This window comes from Trachemys scripta, chromosome 7 (assembly GCF_013100865.1).
Source record: "Trachemys scripta elegans isolate TJP31775 chromosome 7, CAS_Tse_1.0, whole genome shotgun sequence".
NCBI lineage: Eukaryota > Metazoa > Chordata > Testudines > Emydidae > Trachemys > Trachemys scripta.
Window position 1 is genome coordinate 47,777,549 of NC_048304.1, and position 17,426 is coordinate 47,794,974.

The window sequence follows — 17,426 nt, forward strand, 5'->3', positions numbered from 1 at the left end:
GCAAGCTGCTAGGTCCCCGCAACAGGCCCAGGCTCGGGGGGTTTGGGCCCGGGCGCCAGAGCCGCAGCCGCCGAGCTTGGCCATCAGCTGCTTCCTCCCCCTGCAGCAGTGGCTGCTGCAGCAGTGGCTGCTCCCGAGTCCCGCTGCCCAGGTGGGGAGAACAGCCGCCACCTGGCCCTGCGGGCCGCCCCCTCCTCTCCCTCCAGGTACTGCCCAACTGAGTCCTGCCTGCGCTCGGGGCCAGGCTGGACTCTCACTCACCCCGGCCCTGCGCTCCCCCTGCATCTCTGGGGCCTCCCTCCAGCGCTTGTGTGTGTGTGGGGAGGTGTTGGTTTATTTATTTATTTACTTTGCTCTGCCACTTTTTTTTTTTGCCCCCCCTGTGCCATGCCCTGCCCTCCCCTCCCCCGCGTCCTGATATTTGACCTGGGTGATCTGATCACCCTATGCAAGAGTGGTCAGACCAAGTTCTGTATTCAGTTACACTTGTGCAATCCAGCTGATCTCAATGGAGATGCATGGGTGCAAATGATGGCAAATGTGGCCCATTCTGTTTTAAGATAATAGTATAACAGATGGAGATATACCTATCTCATAGAACTAGAAGGGACCCTGAAAGGTCATCAAGTCCAGCCCCCTCCCTTCACTAGAAGGACTAAGTACTGATTTTGCCCCAGATCCCTAAGTGGCCCCCTCAAGGATTGAACTCACAACCCTGGGTTTAGCAGGCCAATGCTCAAACCACTGAGCTATCCCTCCCCAATAAGAGCTCTCAGGGCTCTAACCCATGGAATCAAAATTACATTTAATGTTGGACTATAATATAGGAAAGAGTAGCATGTTTTTAGGTGACTCTTCTCCGGCTCCTAACCTGGTATAGATTGAATTGGAGCTCCATTGATAAATACAGTTAGAAAGCCCAGAAGTAAAATACGAGGCCAGATCCTCTGCTAGCGTAAATCCATACAGCTCTGTGGATGACTGCATTTGCTGATTTACTTCAGCGGAGGCTCCAGCCCACTTACTCCAGCTAAGAGGGAGGGATAGGATAGGATATCTCCATTAATTTAATTTAAAAAATTTTTAAAAAGTGGCCCCATCAGATAATAGTGGTGGAGTAGTGAGGGAAAGGCTGCTGTTGAACAAATAAGGAGTCTGAATTTCCTTCAGACCACAATGCTGATCTGTCCAGATTGTGGTGGGGAGTCAGCATTCTGCATGTGCACATTAACTGGGGGCTACAGTCATTAGCATGGCTAGTGCTCTCATTTCAATCTATGCACACATTCATTGGACAGTTTAAAGGGGACAAATTTGGCCCCAAATGTAGGTTTTGAAAAGATGAACGAAACCTAAATTAAATAGAAACATTTCCACTATTGTTCTGCTACAAACTGACAATGTTATTGTTTTTCTTAAAAAGAAGGAAGCTGGCCTGTACTGCTTTCAACCCAAATAATCATTGCAGCATTGTGCCAGAGAGCCAGAAAGTGAAACTGACTAGAATGTAAAAGGAAACTGACCAGCCAATTTTCATTACCTAAGCCAAAAGAAATGCAGTGACCAGATTGAAAAACACAAAACACAACACAACTGTGTTAATAATCTCACGTGCTATTGAAAAAGGTAAGTAATGATTTTTTTTAGTTTTTGTAAATATGGACCAAATCTTTGAATCCTATGGCTGATTCCTAACTGCATATTCAGGCAGCTAAATAGAAGCAGTGTGATTACCACAGATGGTGATTCCCACTGAATTCACTGGGAGCTGAAGTCATCTGAACCAGTCGTTCTCAACCTTTCCAGACTACTGTACCCCTTTCAGGAGTCTGACTTTTGTTGTGTACCCCCAAGTTTCACCTCACTTAAAAGCTACTTGCTTACACAATGAGACATAAAAATATAAGTGTCACAGCACACTACTACTGAAAACTTACTGACTCTCCCATTTTTAATCATATTATTGGAATATGAATATTGTGCTTAGATTCAGTGTATAGAATATGGAGCAGTACAAACAAGTCATTGTCTGTATGAAATTTTTATTTGTACTGATTTCACTAGTGCTTTTAATGTAGCCTGTTGTACAACTAGGCAAATATCTAGATGAGTTGATGTACCCCTTGGAAGACCTCTGCATACCCCTGGTTGAGAACCACTGATCTAAACATCAGGTCATTTCTACTGAGGTCTGTTTTGACCATGACTTTTAATCTCATGTGTTTCTTTAAAACTGCCTTAGAGCAGAAGCTATGGGCAAGTACGAAGTCTTCCACACTCACCTGTGCAGGATATGCAGCCCGGGCCAACCCTCCACCTTTCAACAAGGAAAGGGCCTTCCGGATGGTGTTGAGCTCCTGTATGGTAGCGCCTCTGGAAGCCAGAAGCTTGGTGACCTTCTCTTTCTCCTCCAAGAGGATCGGAGGAGTAGGAGCAGGCAGTAGGGCTGATCCGCCTCCTATAATGCAGGAGAAACCGCAGTGAGTGAATGCACGTGTGTAGCAGGGTGGGAGGAACCCCCCAGCACTGAAATGCTGGCCTCTCACACATAAGGGGCTAAGCAAGGGCATCCTACAGCTGGAGTTTTCCTTCTTCTCTTCCCTCACCATTTTGTTGTAAGGGAATTTAGTGCTGGTGAAAGATGCCAGACTAATAGCCCTGGAGACTGATGTCTTCTGTTTCTCCACAGAGCAGGACTGGATCTCCATGGCAGTCAGTTACACTTGTGCTCAGTGAGCTCACTCACAACGGTGCCTGCATTTTACACCTACTTTGCCTGGCATAAATGAGAATGTGGGGTGCAAGGTGGGGCAGAAACAGGCCCAGGTGCTATTGTTCTCACTACACTTCCCTGCGAATGTGCCTCAAATCTGACTTCAGTGACTGCTAGTCTAAGAGAGGAGGGACTGCAGACTCCATGGCTCACTCAGTGTTTAGCTGCAGGGCAAAAGAGACACTTCTGGCTTCAGTATTTCATTGACCTCATTCATAATGAGCGACATTTAAAAAAATATAGCAATGTCTAAACCTAAATACAGAACAGCACTACAGCAAAAAGCTTATTGAGAGAGAGGGGAAACAAAATGAGGCTGGATACTATGGTGATGGGTGCATTAGTGATCTGATCAATGGGAGTGGCGGAGCACAACTAACAGCATGATTGGGCCCTTGAAATGCAGTGAAAAAGGAGGGGGGAAAATAGATGGATAAAATAGAGGGTGAGTATGTATAGAAGTATATCAGAAAACTACCATAAAAGGGCAAAGCCTGCTCTGAGGTTTGAGAAAAAGCACCATCAATAAAATATGATGAACAAGAAAAACAAATGAAAGTGCCTGAGTTTCAGTCACTCAGTAGGGATCTGGCTGCGAGGCAGGAGCAGCCAGAGTGGGCTGTGTGGAGGTATGCAGTGCATGCTTTGGGAGCTGCTGCTGACAGCAAATCCTGGGATGGCCTAGGAGTCTCTTGAAGATATCAGTAGCCAAAGGACAAGAGGAAACTCAAGGGAATCCCCACCAGACATGATTCAAATCCAATTATATCCGTGTCTGGATAATCCTGCAAAATTCTCTCTGAACCATGGCAGAATAGACTGCAGCCAGATGAGCTGAACTAGGCAGCTGAAGATCTCGAGCTAGATCTCGCTCAGATGAGGAGCACAATCAAGAACCCCCCAAAATCCCTAAAGAGCAGCTCCAAGTGCATTAGTTTCTTTAACACTGAGCTGCACAACTGGAGACACCTACTCACAGGGGCATGTCTATAGTTGGATATCCACCCAATCAAATAAACGCCACAAGTGCACTGCCGCATTGCTTATGCGCCCAAAGCAGAGCACATCCCCTCAATGTGTGCCCCCCATCTGGGAATAGGGGAATAAGGCACTAAAACGGGTAATTGCTCCTGGAGGAGTCTGCGGGTTTCAAATGCATGTGCTTAGGGGCTGATCCTACAAAGTGCAGAGCACCTCTTACTTGGCACTGAGTGACTCCTTTTGATTTCGGGAGAGGGGTGGCTGGGTGAGAATGCAGAGCACCTCAGCCATGCTATTTGGCCCCTGGCAGGATCAGTCCCTCAGTGACTGAGTCTCAGATGGGGCCTCATTTTTCCAACTTGGGTACCTAAGTTAGTCCTCCATTACAACCTGTGCATTGATGCCTGTAGTAGGTCCTAGCCGGGGCTCGACCCTTCCGGACAGGAGGGGAGCCACACCGACTCACTACTGTGGGAACAAGTAGTCAGTTAGTCCCGAAACTCCGGCTCTTTAGTGCAGAGTCGGAGCAACCACAGTTAAAGCTCAGGCCCTTGACTGCAGGGGCTGAGCGAGCAAATAGTTCAGAGCCCAGGCCCTGGATCAGGGCGGGCAAACACAGTTAGGCTCAGGCCCTTGTTTGCAGGGGCTGAGCGAGCAAAGAGTTCAAAGCCCAGGCCCTGGATCAGGGCGGGGCAAACACAGCTAGACTCAGGCCCTTGTTGCAGGGGCTGAGCGAGCAGATAGTTCTGGTAAGGTACGCCTAGGCTTGCTGTAGCCGAGCGTTGGGTGAGGGGGAAGCCTGCCACCCGTGCAGGGAGTGGCAGGGGGGAACGCAGGCCCACCCACTCCACTGCGTTCCAGCCCGGGGCCCTAACAGCGGTTGCTGCCGCTGCTGGTCAGTGGGGTATCCAGGCCGCAACACACTGACATAGGCTCACATTCAGTTGCAGCCGGACCGGGGTCGGCTATCCCCGGGCTACTTCCGTGATCCCCCTCAAAGCCTACCTCGTTCATTGCGCCGGGATCGGGCCAGTCCATCTCCATGGGCTCCTCTCTGCCCGGGCTCGGCGGCAAGTCTGGTAGCTCTGCCGGGAAGTCCGGCCAATGGTCCTCAGGCGGCTCCTCTGGATAGCAGCAGGGGCGAAGGGGTTCGGGTCCAGTCTCACCCTCAGGGTTAGTGGGGTCCGGTTCCCAGGGGTTCTCCCAGTGGCGGGCGTGAACGGGCTCCGGCGGCTCCTCCTCGTAGCGGGCCCGGGGTAGCTCAGGCCAGCCAGGGTCCAAGCCCCGGTCTTCGACGGTCTCCTGGCCAGGAGCTCCCGGCCAGGAGCTCCCGGCCGCACGTCTGCTCCCTGCGGTGGCTGGGCACCAACTGAGCTCTGGCGGCTGGCCTTTATACTTCCTGTCCCGCCCCTTGACTTCCGGGGGGCGGGGACAGGCGGTGGTGGTCCCACCCACTCTGGTGCCGGCACGTGGGCTCCCTCTTCTGGACAGGAGGGGAGCCACACCGACTCACTACAATGCCCAAGCACCTGCATTTCCTATACCTGCAGTTCTGAGCTCTGCTGTCCTAGCCCAGTGGCTCAACCTTTCCAGACTACTGTACCCCTTTCAGGAGTCTGATTTGTCTTGTGTACCCCAAAGTTTTACCTCACTTAAAAGGTGCTTGCTTATAAAATCAGACATAAAAATACAAAAAAGTGTCACAGCACACTAGTACTGAAAAATTGCAACTCTCATTTTTACCGTATAACTATAAAATAAATCAATTGGAATATAAATACTGTACTTACATTTTAGTGTATAGTATATAGAGCAGTATAAACAAGTCATTGTCTGCATGAAATTTTAGTTTGTACTGACTTTGCTAATGCTTTTAACATAGCCTGTTGTAAAACTAGGCAAATATCCAGATGAATTGATGTACCCCTTGGAAGACCTCTGTGTACCCCTGGTTGAGAACCACTGCCCTAGCCTATGTGCCCAAATTTAAGCACGGGGCACCTCCCATTCTGAGGGAAGAAAGCATCTACATGGCTGTGTGATCAGATGACCCAGGAGAGTCTGTCTTTACAAATACAAACATGGAAATACAAGACACTGGTTACACTGACTTCATGGTGTCAACCCGATGTAACTCAGAGTAGACTTGGGCCCCAGGATCCAGACCTCCATACAGCTCAGGCAGCCTCTCCTCAGTGCTTTGCCTTGGGATGGGCTTATATTTACAGAGCAGTGCTTTCTGATTGCCTGGCACCACCACCTGGCAACACGGTGCCTTGCTGCTTCAAACTGCATGTACTGTGGATTGATATTGCAGGCACGACAGCAGCGAACCACAGGGCAAGGCCTGTGGGCGGAGGGAGAGAAACAGCAACACAACTGGCTGGCCCCAATACTTGGTGTGTCAACACTCTAATGAATAATATAGCATCTCCCATCCCAGAACGCATTCGACTCTTCACACACAGCCCTGCTGGAATGCAGCCACCTCTTGCCTGGGAGGGCACAAAGCAACAGCTGGTGGAGGAGGGAGATTCTAGACCAAGGAATCAATAGTGAAATCCTTGTGACAAGTTCCTCTGAGAGGTGTGATTCGAGAGAAGTGTGTCTGCCCGGGGCCCAAGCTGCTGCCAACTCACGGCTGCTGCCAGAAGACCAGGTACAGAAATGTGAATGAATGCAGTGAGCTGCCACCGGTGTGGGAGTCGCAATGGGAACAGCTTTGACCCACTTTACGCCTTTCCTCATCTTCTTTTGTAACAGGCAACTTGACCTAGTTTGCCAGGCATGATTCTGGATCTGTTTCCTGCATTCACGAGGAAAGGAAGAAGCCAGGATAGGGAAAAGATAAATGGAGGAAAGATGGGGCAGAAGAAGGGAGGGCAACAACTGATGGCAGCAACAGGGTCCCACAAGAACTCACTCCCCGCTCCTGGGGTTCCAGACATTACCTGAGATCAGCACAAGGAGGAGGTCGTCAGCTGTCAGGCCTTCAGCTAGCTCCCGAATCATGCTGGCTGCCCTCAGAGCCTCTCTGTCAGGGAGGTTGTGCTTAGCTCCTTCTATGACCTGGATCCTGCTGTGAGGCTTCAGTAACATCTCCCTGCAGGGGTTAAAAAGATGATCAGGCCACTGAAACGTACACCTATCCAGAGCCCGCTTGGCAGCCCCACTCCCACAAGAGGGATTTGGGGGACAAGAGAGGGCCCTGTGACTGAGGTTTATCCAGGTTCCTTTGCTGATCCTGGTCTCTCCCCCACGGGGTCGGGTACACTATGGAGGCAGCACACACAGCCCCAAGGACAGATCTGATGGCCCACAAAGAGGGATGGAGACCAGTCAAGCTGAGCCATGAGTCTTGCACCCATGGTCAAGGGTTAAAGTTGGGAAAGGTGGAGAGGATCCAAGAGGGATTCAGCAGTGACCCAAAGGGGAAAATATATGGCAGGCAGACATTTCTGCAGGAGCCTGGGTCTTCGTATTTGCCTGTCCCCCACCCTTCTCTGCACCCTCCCACCAGAATATCCGGGCATTATCAGTCTTACTCCATTCCCGCCTGCTGCAGGCATGCCCGGATGCCATGGGGGACGCTGACAACCCCCTGAATTAGGTGGTCCCCGAGGATCTCCTCTGCCTCGGCTGCCATTCCCAGCACAGCCTTCCCGAAGCCCACCAGATACAGGTTCCTCCTCACAGGGAAAACCCGGTCCCTCACGACCAGCCTGGGGCAGCCATCTGCTTTGAGCACCAGGGCCCTTCTCAGCATGGGGGCCGGCAGGACGACACCCACGGCGCTGCGGAAGAGGTGCAGCCCGTGCTCCCAGAGAGACATACTGCGCGGGTGAGATACTTGGCCCCGATAGGCTGGGATCATGCAGGCTCTGTGGATGTTGGGCAGGGCCTTGAGAGCGGAGGTCATGTCTGGCCCACGCTGTCTCTTAGCAGTCAGTCAGCCATGTCCTGTAATGAGGGGAAGGAATAGTTAGGAGTTAACTACTCAGCCAGCAAGAGGTGGGGCTTTCAATTGGAAAGTGGTGAGCTAGCAAGCTGTGAACCCAATACAGGACTCAGCCTTACTCAGGCAAAACTCCCATGGAAGCCAATGAGTGTGTGCCTGGAGTAGGAGCTAACTAAGAAGCTCTGGATTTGGCCCACAGTATGGAAATCTGGCTTCCCAGCACAGGTAAATCCACTATGCTACCCACATCTGCAGTGCACACCCTTCCCCAGCAGTCTGAGACAGCACCATAGCATTTGTATTTCCTTTATTTTCAGACTTCTGCCATTTGGGGGGTTAACAGTCAGACAACCTGATGGCTCTCAGCTCCCCTCATCCCCCTAATGTTCCCTACAACCCCATCAAACCCCTGCGAGGGCTGAACGTCTGCTGGCTAACTTCAGGTTCATTGTAGATTTCAAACACTGCCCGTTACTTTCACTCACTCATTTCTTAATGAGTTCCCAACATTTGCAGGCTGTTCTCTACCCTTCCGGGGGAAGATTCAGATAGACCATAGCCCCCAGCCCACCTTTTGGCTAAGGCAAAGCCCCTCATCACTGTGGTATCCCAAAGCTCATCTTAGATCATTCACTGTTAGTTACTCATTTCCTTCCTATAGTGTCTGATGGAGCCTATGGTAAAATAACAGGCTCAGCATCTTTGTGGCTGGTTGAACTCCTTGATGATGGTTATGTCAGAAGATGCCAGTCATGGGGGTTTTCACAATAAAAAGCAAATCTACTGAAGACAGAAAAATGCTCCAATTTCTTGGCTTTATTACTGGCTCATCATTCTTTAAAATCATGTTCAGACACCAGACAGGCTTGTATGCTTACAGAGCCCAATCCTGCACTCCTCCTCCAGGCAAAACTCCTGGCCAGTTCAGTGTAAAGACAGTAGCCTACTATAAACATTTGGGTCACATTCAATAACAGTCAAGTTGGGAGGGAAACTCCATCTCATCAGCACAGGGGTATTGAGCCCAGTAACTTGTATGCTTGACTAGAGCAGATCTTCCAGATAGCCAGTCTTGATTTGAAGACATCAGGAGATGGAGAATCCCACCACTTCCCTTGGTAGCTTGTTAACTCACTGTTACAAATGTGTGCCTGATTTTTAATATGAATTTTTCTGGCTTCTGCTTCCTACCATGGGTTCTTCTTGTGCCTTTCTCCGCTAGATTAAAGAGCTTTTTAATACCTGGTATTTTCTCCCTGGGAAGGCACTTCGACACCTCTGATAAACTGAACAGACTGATCTACTTAAACTGGCTTTTGTAGGCCTTACTGGAGCCTGAGGCATAACTAGCAGTATGAACCAAAGGCTGTAAAACAAAGCGGGCCTGGCCTTGGCAGAATAGTAACACACCAGGTATCGGCTAACCAAGTAAGCACATTCCTGACCGGAGAGGATGGTACAAAAACACCGAGAATTCTCAAGTACCTACATAAACAAATTCCTAAGAGATTTTGCAGGCACACACCGAAACCCCCGTAAGATAAGGAGGGATGACGAGATAACAGAGGAGGATGTTTTGCTCGAATTAGCAGGTACAAGGTGTAAGGGTGGTAACTAACATCATCTGGAGTGATGTTTGTTTGTATCGAGGTATAAAAGGAGAAGTTATAGGAGGGGCAGCTTTATGTTGGCCAAGGGGACAGAATCCTGGTGTCCTGACTGAGCCTTTACTTTGTCACAGGCATACATGAATTAGTGTCCCTGTGACCCGGTAGACAGGGCACAAGTACCGTGCTTTGCTGACAATAAACCTGGGCGAGTGCCTTCGCCACTGAACTGAGCCCAAGGTCTTTCTTTGCAAACATCAAGGTCTGCTGAATGAACATGCTGCACTGCTGAATGAACATGCTGCTAGCATAGCTGACATCGGAGCTCCAAGAACAGCACTGAGCAGCTATGTGTCTCTGACAAACACCAGAGGGACACTGTAACGTCACTACACTGAGGAAGTTAAAGAGTACCCTGTTTCATGCATAACCTATCTAGATATATATATGCCCCCCTCCATCTTCATAGGAGCTATGCACCTCACAGTCATTAATTAATGTAACCTCATAATATCCCCGTGAGGCAGGGAAGTGCTATTAACTCCATTTTACACATGGGAAACCGAGGCATGGAGTGACTAAGTGACTTGCCCAGGGTCAAAAGGGGAGTCTGTGGCAAAGCTGAGAAATAAGCCCAGCTCTGCTGGGTGTGAGTCCGGCACCACAGCACCACACTTCCACCAGCTCACCATGTGGACATCCCTACAGCGCAGTGAAAGTCCTAGAATGCAGCACTCTGGTACCATCATTGCACTGTGGCAGTGGTCACATGGCAAGTTGTTGCATAGCATGCTGGCACGCTGTAGAGTCACACCGTCGCTTGCCATGGAAGTAATGTGGTATGTGAACAAGCGCTCAGAAATAACAATGATCCACTAAACAGGGAACGTAACAGGCAGAGTTCTTCAAGACAGCATCAGCCTGAATACACTCGAGGGCAGATCCCACAGAGGAAATGGCCACCCTATTTTGTGAGATGGTCTCCATTTAGGGGGGGGAAAAAAAAAGAGGACATTTTATCCCCCAACACAATAAAGAGTGGGGTGTGAGCAGCTGGAGAATTCACGGGTGGCCCAGATAAACAAAACGAGAGAACCCAGCCACGTCTCTGGCCAAATTCCCTTCATGCAGTTTAGCAATCAGTAAACACCAAACAATGGACGCATGGCAGCTCTTCTGTCTCAAGCAGGCCCTGTTCTGGGTTCCAGCTGGCAAAACTCTTGTCTCTGCCTCTCGTGAGAGTAGCTCAGCCTTTTGAGGATCTGAGCCCAGGCAGGCTTAGCGACGCTTGGCTGCCTCGACACACGGAGCCTCTCCCTGCTGGGAATTCACTCAGGAAAACCACACCACTGTCTGATTCAGAGCTGGGCCATGACTAGGACGAGAGGTGGTAAGGCTGAGGTACCCTGCTGGAGGCACTAAATGACTTGTACACCCTGTCACAGGGGATGGGGGTTAGAATTACCTTCCAGTTGCGTCTTCCTCCAGAGAATGCACAAGTGAATGCTCTTCCAGGAGAGCTCAAGAGTCCAGAGGTCTCTTTATCGAAACACTCCCACAAGGTAACAAAGGTTTAATAATTAAGAGAGTGAGGCCCTCCTAAAGCACCTCTGAGCTCAGATCAGTGCAGCGCCTCTTTCCGGCACTGAGGAGCTCAAACCCAGAGCCCCCATTAAGAGCCTCCAAACCCACAGACTTTGATAGTCAAAGCAGCCTGTGCGTGCTGATCGAACCCCATAGTGGAACAAGGGCTTGAGAGAAATAACAAGAATTTGCTCAGTGCTGAGGGCAACAGCATTTCAAAGTGAAATAACAGGGGTGGAGGGAAGAGGGCCTAAAGGAGCTCCCTTGGTGGGTCACCCAGGAGGATGAGAATGCAATGGGAGCTTGCTTCCCCCTTTCCTTCCCTCCGACCCTGTTAATCTCTCAGATGCTATAACCAGTTAAACAGCAGCCTTAGCACTGGTGAGACTCCTATCTCTGATCAACCCAGTATCATTGTGATGATTTCTGCTGTTTGAGCAGTAAAAGCTTTTTTGAAGGCAAAAGATCCAGCACAGGACACCCGAGTCATGACAGCAGAACATTTAGCATCCTGTTGATTCAAAGGAAGGACCATAATTAACTACAGTAGAACCTCAGAGTTATGAACTGACCAGTCAACCACACACCTCATTTGGAACTGGAAGTATGCAATCAGGCAGCAGCAGAGACCAAAGAAGTATTTCCTCTGAACAGCACTGAGGTTTTCTACCTCTGATCGCAATGACAGACAATGCAGACGCAGAGCAATCTGCCTATGAGCACCTGTAATTACATTGCTAACATTGCTTGGTATACTATTTGTGGTATACTAGTGATGTAAATCTGTCTTCTGCACTTTGAACTCAGGTTATGTTTATGCAAGAAAGGACCTGACCCAAGGAGACCATTCATGTCAATGGGAGTCTTTCCAGTGCTTTCAACAGGGTTTGTTTTTTTTAAGCACAATCCATAATGGGCCAGATTCTGATCTCTTTTACATTGGTATAAACCCAGGGTAACTCCACTGATGTTAAGAGTTACTCCAAATTTACACTACCGTAACCAAGAGCAGAATTCAACATGGGCACAGTAGCATTGGGGTCTCGCTGTGTAACACCCTTTCCTATCAGCCCAAGTTAGTGGTTGCTACTAATGAGCTGATTAATCCACTTATTTTTTATTTATTGATACCAGCCACCAGCTATTAAATGTCAATGGACATCAGTTACAAGTCAGAGTAACAAGATTCATCAGATATTCTTTGAAATCCTATTAATTTCACCAGGGCTTTAGAAACAAAGGCAACAGTATGTCTATTTCAGAGTTAGCCCAGCAAAAAAAGGGAGTTTAAATGCTGCCATTTAGGGCACCATCGGGAACTATGGGTCTGGAAATGACTTAGCTGCTTGAGCTAGCCAATGCCTAGCATAAGGGAAGTTATGTCATCGCACATCTGGTTTTTCTTCTCTCCACCTGCTGGTTGGGGAAATAAACCCACTCATCTGGGCTGATGGAGAGGATCTTGGAGAAGATGGTGATTTATACTAAAGATGTTATTCTTGCACCATTTTAAGAACGCTCCAATATTAATTTTTCTTGTGCCCTTTTTGTTTTTTTATTCTGCATTAGAGCCATGATAGCCTGAGTGGAAATGACCAAGTCACATTCCCGAGGCCCTGCCATGGCCCAGACCTTGCACACTTCCTCAGTCCCCACTGCCTAGCACGGGGGTGGGCAAACTTTTTGGCCCGAGGGCCACATCTGGGTGGGGAAATTGCATGCAGGGCAGGGGGTTGGGGTGCGGGAGGGAGTGCGTGGTGTGGGAGGGGTTGTGGTATGCGGGAAGGGGCTCAGGGCAAGGGGTTGGGGTGCAGGAGGGGTTCGGGGTGTGGGCTCCAAGCCACTTACCTCAAGCAGCTCTGGGGTGGCAGGAGCATGCAGCAGGGCTAAGGCAAGCTCCCTGCCCTCTTCCCCCTCCCTCTCTCCCCACCCCAGGGGCCGCAGGGACGTGGTGCCGGCCGCTTCCGGGAGTGGCGTGGGGCCAGGGCAGACAGGGAGCCTGCCTTAGCCCCATGGGGCTGGCAATCCCGCAGGCCAGCTTAAAAGCCCTGATGGGCCGGATCCAGCCCGCAGGCCATAGTTTGCCCTCCCCTGGCCTAGCAGAAAGTTTGATTTGGTGTGCATCCTTTCAGAAAGTTGTCCAAGAGTCTACATTAAACTTTGGAGGAAAACAATCCTGAGAACTGCCTGTTCTGAGTGAGGATTGAAGGAGGATTGCAAGGGGTTTAGATTAATCCCCTTTAAATGAAAACTTCCTGAGCTTCCATTAATGAATGATGTCCCCAATCTGCATATTAATTTGCATAAGTTAACATTATAAGATCTAGCGCTCGCTCTTCATAAAGCTCCTCAATCTGCAGCTGCCCACCAGCTTCAAGTTCCATGATTAACTTTCTCAACACAAGACACCAAAAACCTCAGATCCCAACTTCCATCTTCTAGGGAGGGGAGTTGGTGATGATAAACTACAGTCAAAAGACTGTTTCTCATGAACTTAGATAACAACTAGGAATTGGAATCAAACCAAACTCTGCAAGCAAAGAGACAGATTCAGGTGGATGGGTCCAGCAGTCAGGTATCAGGGTAAGAAGTGTAATCTAAGGGCAGGTCTACACTTAAAATGCATGATGCAGCTGTAAGCCAGGGGCTCTCAACACAGGGTACACATACCTCTGTGGGTATGCAGAGGTCTTCCAGGGGTACATCAACTCATCTAGATATTTGCCTAGTTTTACAAACAGGCTATATGAAAAGCACTAGCGAAGTCAGTACAAACTAAAATTTCATACAATGACTTGTTTATACTGCTCTATATACTATACACTGAATCGTAAGTGCAATATTTATATTCCATTTGATTTATTTTATGATTATATGGTAAAAAGGCAGCAATTGTTCAGTAACAGCATGCTGTGACACTTTTGTATTTTTATGTCTGATTTCATAAGCAAGTAGTTTTTAAGTGAGGTAAAACTTGGGGGTACACAAAACAAATAAGACTCCTGAAAGGGGTACAGTAGTCTGGAAAGGTTGAGAGCCAGTGCTCTAAGCTGATGAGAGAGAGAGAGAGAGAGACGCCCATCAATTTAGTTAATCCACCTACGCAAGAGGCAGTATCTACATTGGCAGGAGAAGCTCTCATGCCAACATAGCGCTGTCTACACTGGCGCTTAGATCAGTATAACTACATTGCTCAGAGGTGTGAATAATCCAGACCCTTGACTGACGAAGTTATACCAAAGTAATTTGGTAGTGTAGACCAGGGCTAAGTATTAGATAGCTAGGTAGACAGACAGTAATCTAAGTCTAAGGGAGTGTGAACTAGTGTAATTTACATCCTAGGAGACTGGACAAAGGTGTAAGAATGCGTAAATTAAAGTAGAGGATGGTCTAATTTAATTTAGAGCTTCCTACACACTCTTGCTACTCCCCTTTCTTCTTTGGTGCATAAAATACACTATCACACACCCTCCTCCCACTGAAGTCATGGATCATCAGGGTACATTTCCTCCTTTTCCAGCACTACCATGGGTGTTCTGCCATAGGACAAGGAACTGTCTCAGTGTGGTCTACACTACAGAGTTAGGCTGACATAAGGCAGCTTACGTTGACCTAATTATGTCAGTGTATGCAATGTAACCAGGAAGATATAAGCCCTTGTAGTAGAGGCCTGGTATAAGGCAGGACCTGCTCATAGAATTTGGCAAGAACAGGGCTACTATTGCAGAAATACACATCCTTAAGAAATGCTAGTCACAGAGTGCTTACGCAAACACATCCCGATGTCAAGTGGTACCAAAACATCTAAATATCAAGGATGGTACAAAAACATTTCCCAAGGATAACAGGAACACACTCACCACTTCTAAAAAATAAGGTCAGAATAACAGTACAGGCAGTCCTCGGACTTACGACACAATTGGTTCCTTACAATTATGTCGTAAGTCATAAAGTCGGAACTCGGAACCACAATCTACTCCATTGTGGGACCAAGCATCATAAACTCAAAACCTATAGTCATAAGTCGAATCAGGGTGTCAAAGTAGAAGTGGCGCATTCATCGTAACTCGAATGTCGTAAAGTCGAGGACTGCCTGTACGTAATAAAAATGTTTTGATCAAACCAACATGTGCAAAATAATGGGCAATACCTAGCAACGTCAGGGGGCAGTAACTAACTATGTCAAAGGAGCAGTACTAACTTGGTTGTACTGAAGTGTAAAAATGTATCTCAAAAGGAGTATCTTTAGCCAGCCTAGGGAGCAGTGGAAAGTCCCACCACTAACTGAGTTGCGTCCATTCTCACGAGCATACATATCTTAGTATCCTTGTCGAGTCTGCCAGGTGCTATTACCATGCTTTGTCGACAATAAACCTGGCTGGGTACCTTCATTGAAAACTGAGTCTATGAATTTATTGGGCAGTTTAATTAAGGTCTGCTATCTCTGCAGAGCTAAAACAGCACACTAAATAAACACACACACACACAACCAACATCTGACCACATTCACTACAGCCTTGCTCTCCCCAATGTAAGTGCCCTACTACACTAACATAATACTTCACCTCCATGAGAGACATAGAGCTTATGTCAGCATAGTTAGGGTGACCCAGTGTCTGTGTAGACACTGCGGGTTACTTACATTGTCTGTCATTCTTTTCAATTTCACAGCTGGGTGCTTGAGCCAAAAAATTGACAAGAAAGCCCCACAGCTCAGGCTGTCACCACTGGGCGGTGGGGGGACTCTTGCTGAGATGGGGCCAGCTAGGAATCTGCACCTGGAGCTGAGAGGCCAAGCTCTCAGCCCAGGACCATCCCTACCAATTATGGTGCCCTACGCAGCCCGAACACCTGCCCCCCTCCGCTGAAGGTCTGGGCTGCGCTCAAAGTCTGCAGGGTCAGGGAGGCAGGAGCTGTGGGGGGCCACTTTGAGGGGCCCCACAGGCCCAGGGTGGCCTGGGGGATTAGCGGGGGGCCTGGTGCCAGCAGCAGGAAGCAGAACAACCCAGCCTGCTCCACTCCCCCCACTCCAGAGATGTTGCTCAGGGAAGGGGGTTTGTGGGAAGGGGTCCACCTCCCCCCCACCTACCGGCAGGGGGAAAGACCACCCCCTGCACTCACCGGCAGTGGGAAGCGGAACAACGCGGCTGGGAGCTAGCGGAGTGGAGTGCCCTGGGACCGGATTGCTCCGCTTTCCACCACTGCCGGTGAGTGCGGGGTCACTGGGGCAAGAGGCTGGGGGGGGGGGGGAGGGGGAGGTGGAATGGGGGCAGGCCAGGGGCAGAGCAAGGGGGAAGATTAAAGCAGGGCAACGGGAGTTGTCCCAGGCCCCACACCCCCCAAGGAACAGCCCTGCCCCTTGCAGTGGGCGCAGCCCACGGGGGGGCCAGCCGGAGGATCAGGCTGGCCGCCACAGCTGGTGCTGCCGCGTATGCGGCACGCAGCTGCCTAGGGCACCATGAAATTTGTGGCAATTTGGTGCCCCAAATGTCACAATGCCCTACCCAGCTGCACATTCTGCGTATGCCTAGGGAGGGCCCTGTCTCAGCCCCCTCACTGCCCCTCTGAAGTCAGAGGAAGCACTCCTGGCGAGGATGCGGTGTGCTGACAGGAGGGGCAATGCAGACATGAGCTATCACATAATTACTAATATAGGTCAACTGAAGTTTGTAGTGTAGGCGTGATAAAGATTCGTTCTAAGTGACTTCCCAGTAAGCCTGCAACACTGGTCCCAGTACAGACACCAGCACTACTGGGCCCAGTACTGGGGTCTATTCTGGAACCGGTGTCCCCCGCACTGGTCCCTTGTTACGGCGGCCTGGAGGACCAGTCAGCCTGAGCCTGTGGCTCCCAACACCCTGCTCGGCTGCAGCAGGGCCACCATCTGTAAGGCCGGGGCGGGGGAGACCCGCGTGGCACGGGGTCCAACTGCAGGGCCCCAGGCTACTTCCTACCAGCGTCTGGGCGGAGCCCCGCTAGGCGACAGCGTCCCGGGCTTGGCCAATCAGGCGCCTCCGCGGCCGGGCAGAGCAGGACTCCCCGCGCAGGGAGGTGAAAACTGGCAGCGGCCGCGCGCGCACCGGAACAGGAGCGAGCAGGAAGCTCCACCCCGTCCCCAGCCAGCAGAAGAGAGTCAGGCTCCCCCCTTGTCCCATCCCTCCAGGCTTGCCATTGGCTGCGGGCAAAAGGGGGCGGAGCTATCTGGGCCAGGACAGAGACTATGTTTAATCTCTCATGTGCTGGCTGGTAGCGGCTCTGGTTCATCACACTCCTATGTCGCCGGTTCCAGGACCGATCCCAGTAAGATCCCACCATTGGTGGCAGTACAGACCCAGTACTGGTCCCACTACACTCCAGTAATGGTCCAAGTGCAAACCTCAATAATGGTTCCAGTAGTGGTCCCAGGAAAACTCCAGCACTGGCCCCAGTAGAGTCCCCACTACTGGTTCCAGTATACACCCCAGTACTGGTCTCAGTACTGGTCCTAGTAAGACCCCCAGTACTTGTCCCACTACTGGAACCA

The 17,426-nt window shown here is 49.9% G+C and overlaps 1 protein-coding gene across 3 annotated transcripts in view; it reads right to left on the reverse strand.

The window, feature by feature from the left end:
- Positions 1-16,979, reverse strand: part of GLYCTK (glycerate kinase) — a 32,158-nt gene extending 15,179 nt beyond the window's left edge. For 2 of the 3 annotated variants that reach the window (XM_034776410.1, XM_034776407.1), the window contains exons 1-4: positions 10,785-10,878; positions 7,300-7,714; positions 6,706-6,857; positions 2,283-2,458 (exon numbers count right to left, since the gene is read on the reverse strand). In XM_034776410.1, the coding sequence (XP_034632301.1) occupies positions 2,283-2,458; positions 6,706-6,857; positions 7,300-7,673 (702 nt within the window). In that variant the 5' untranslated portion in view covers positions 7,674-7,714; positions 10,785-10,878. Of the gene's footprint in view, positions 1-2,282; positions 2,459-6,705; positions 6,858-7,299; positions 7,715-10,784; positions 10,879-16,857 lie in introns of those variants that run through there. The other variant, XM_034776409.1, reaches the window with a different exon arrangement.
- Between the last annotated feature and the right edge of the window lie 447 nt (positions 16,980-17,426).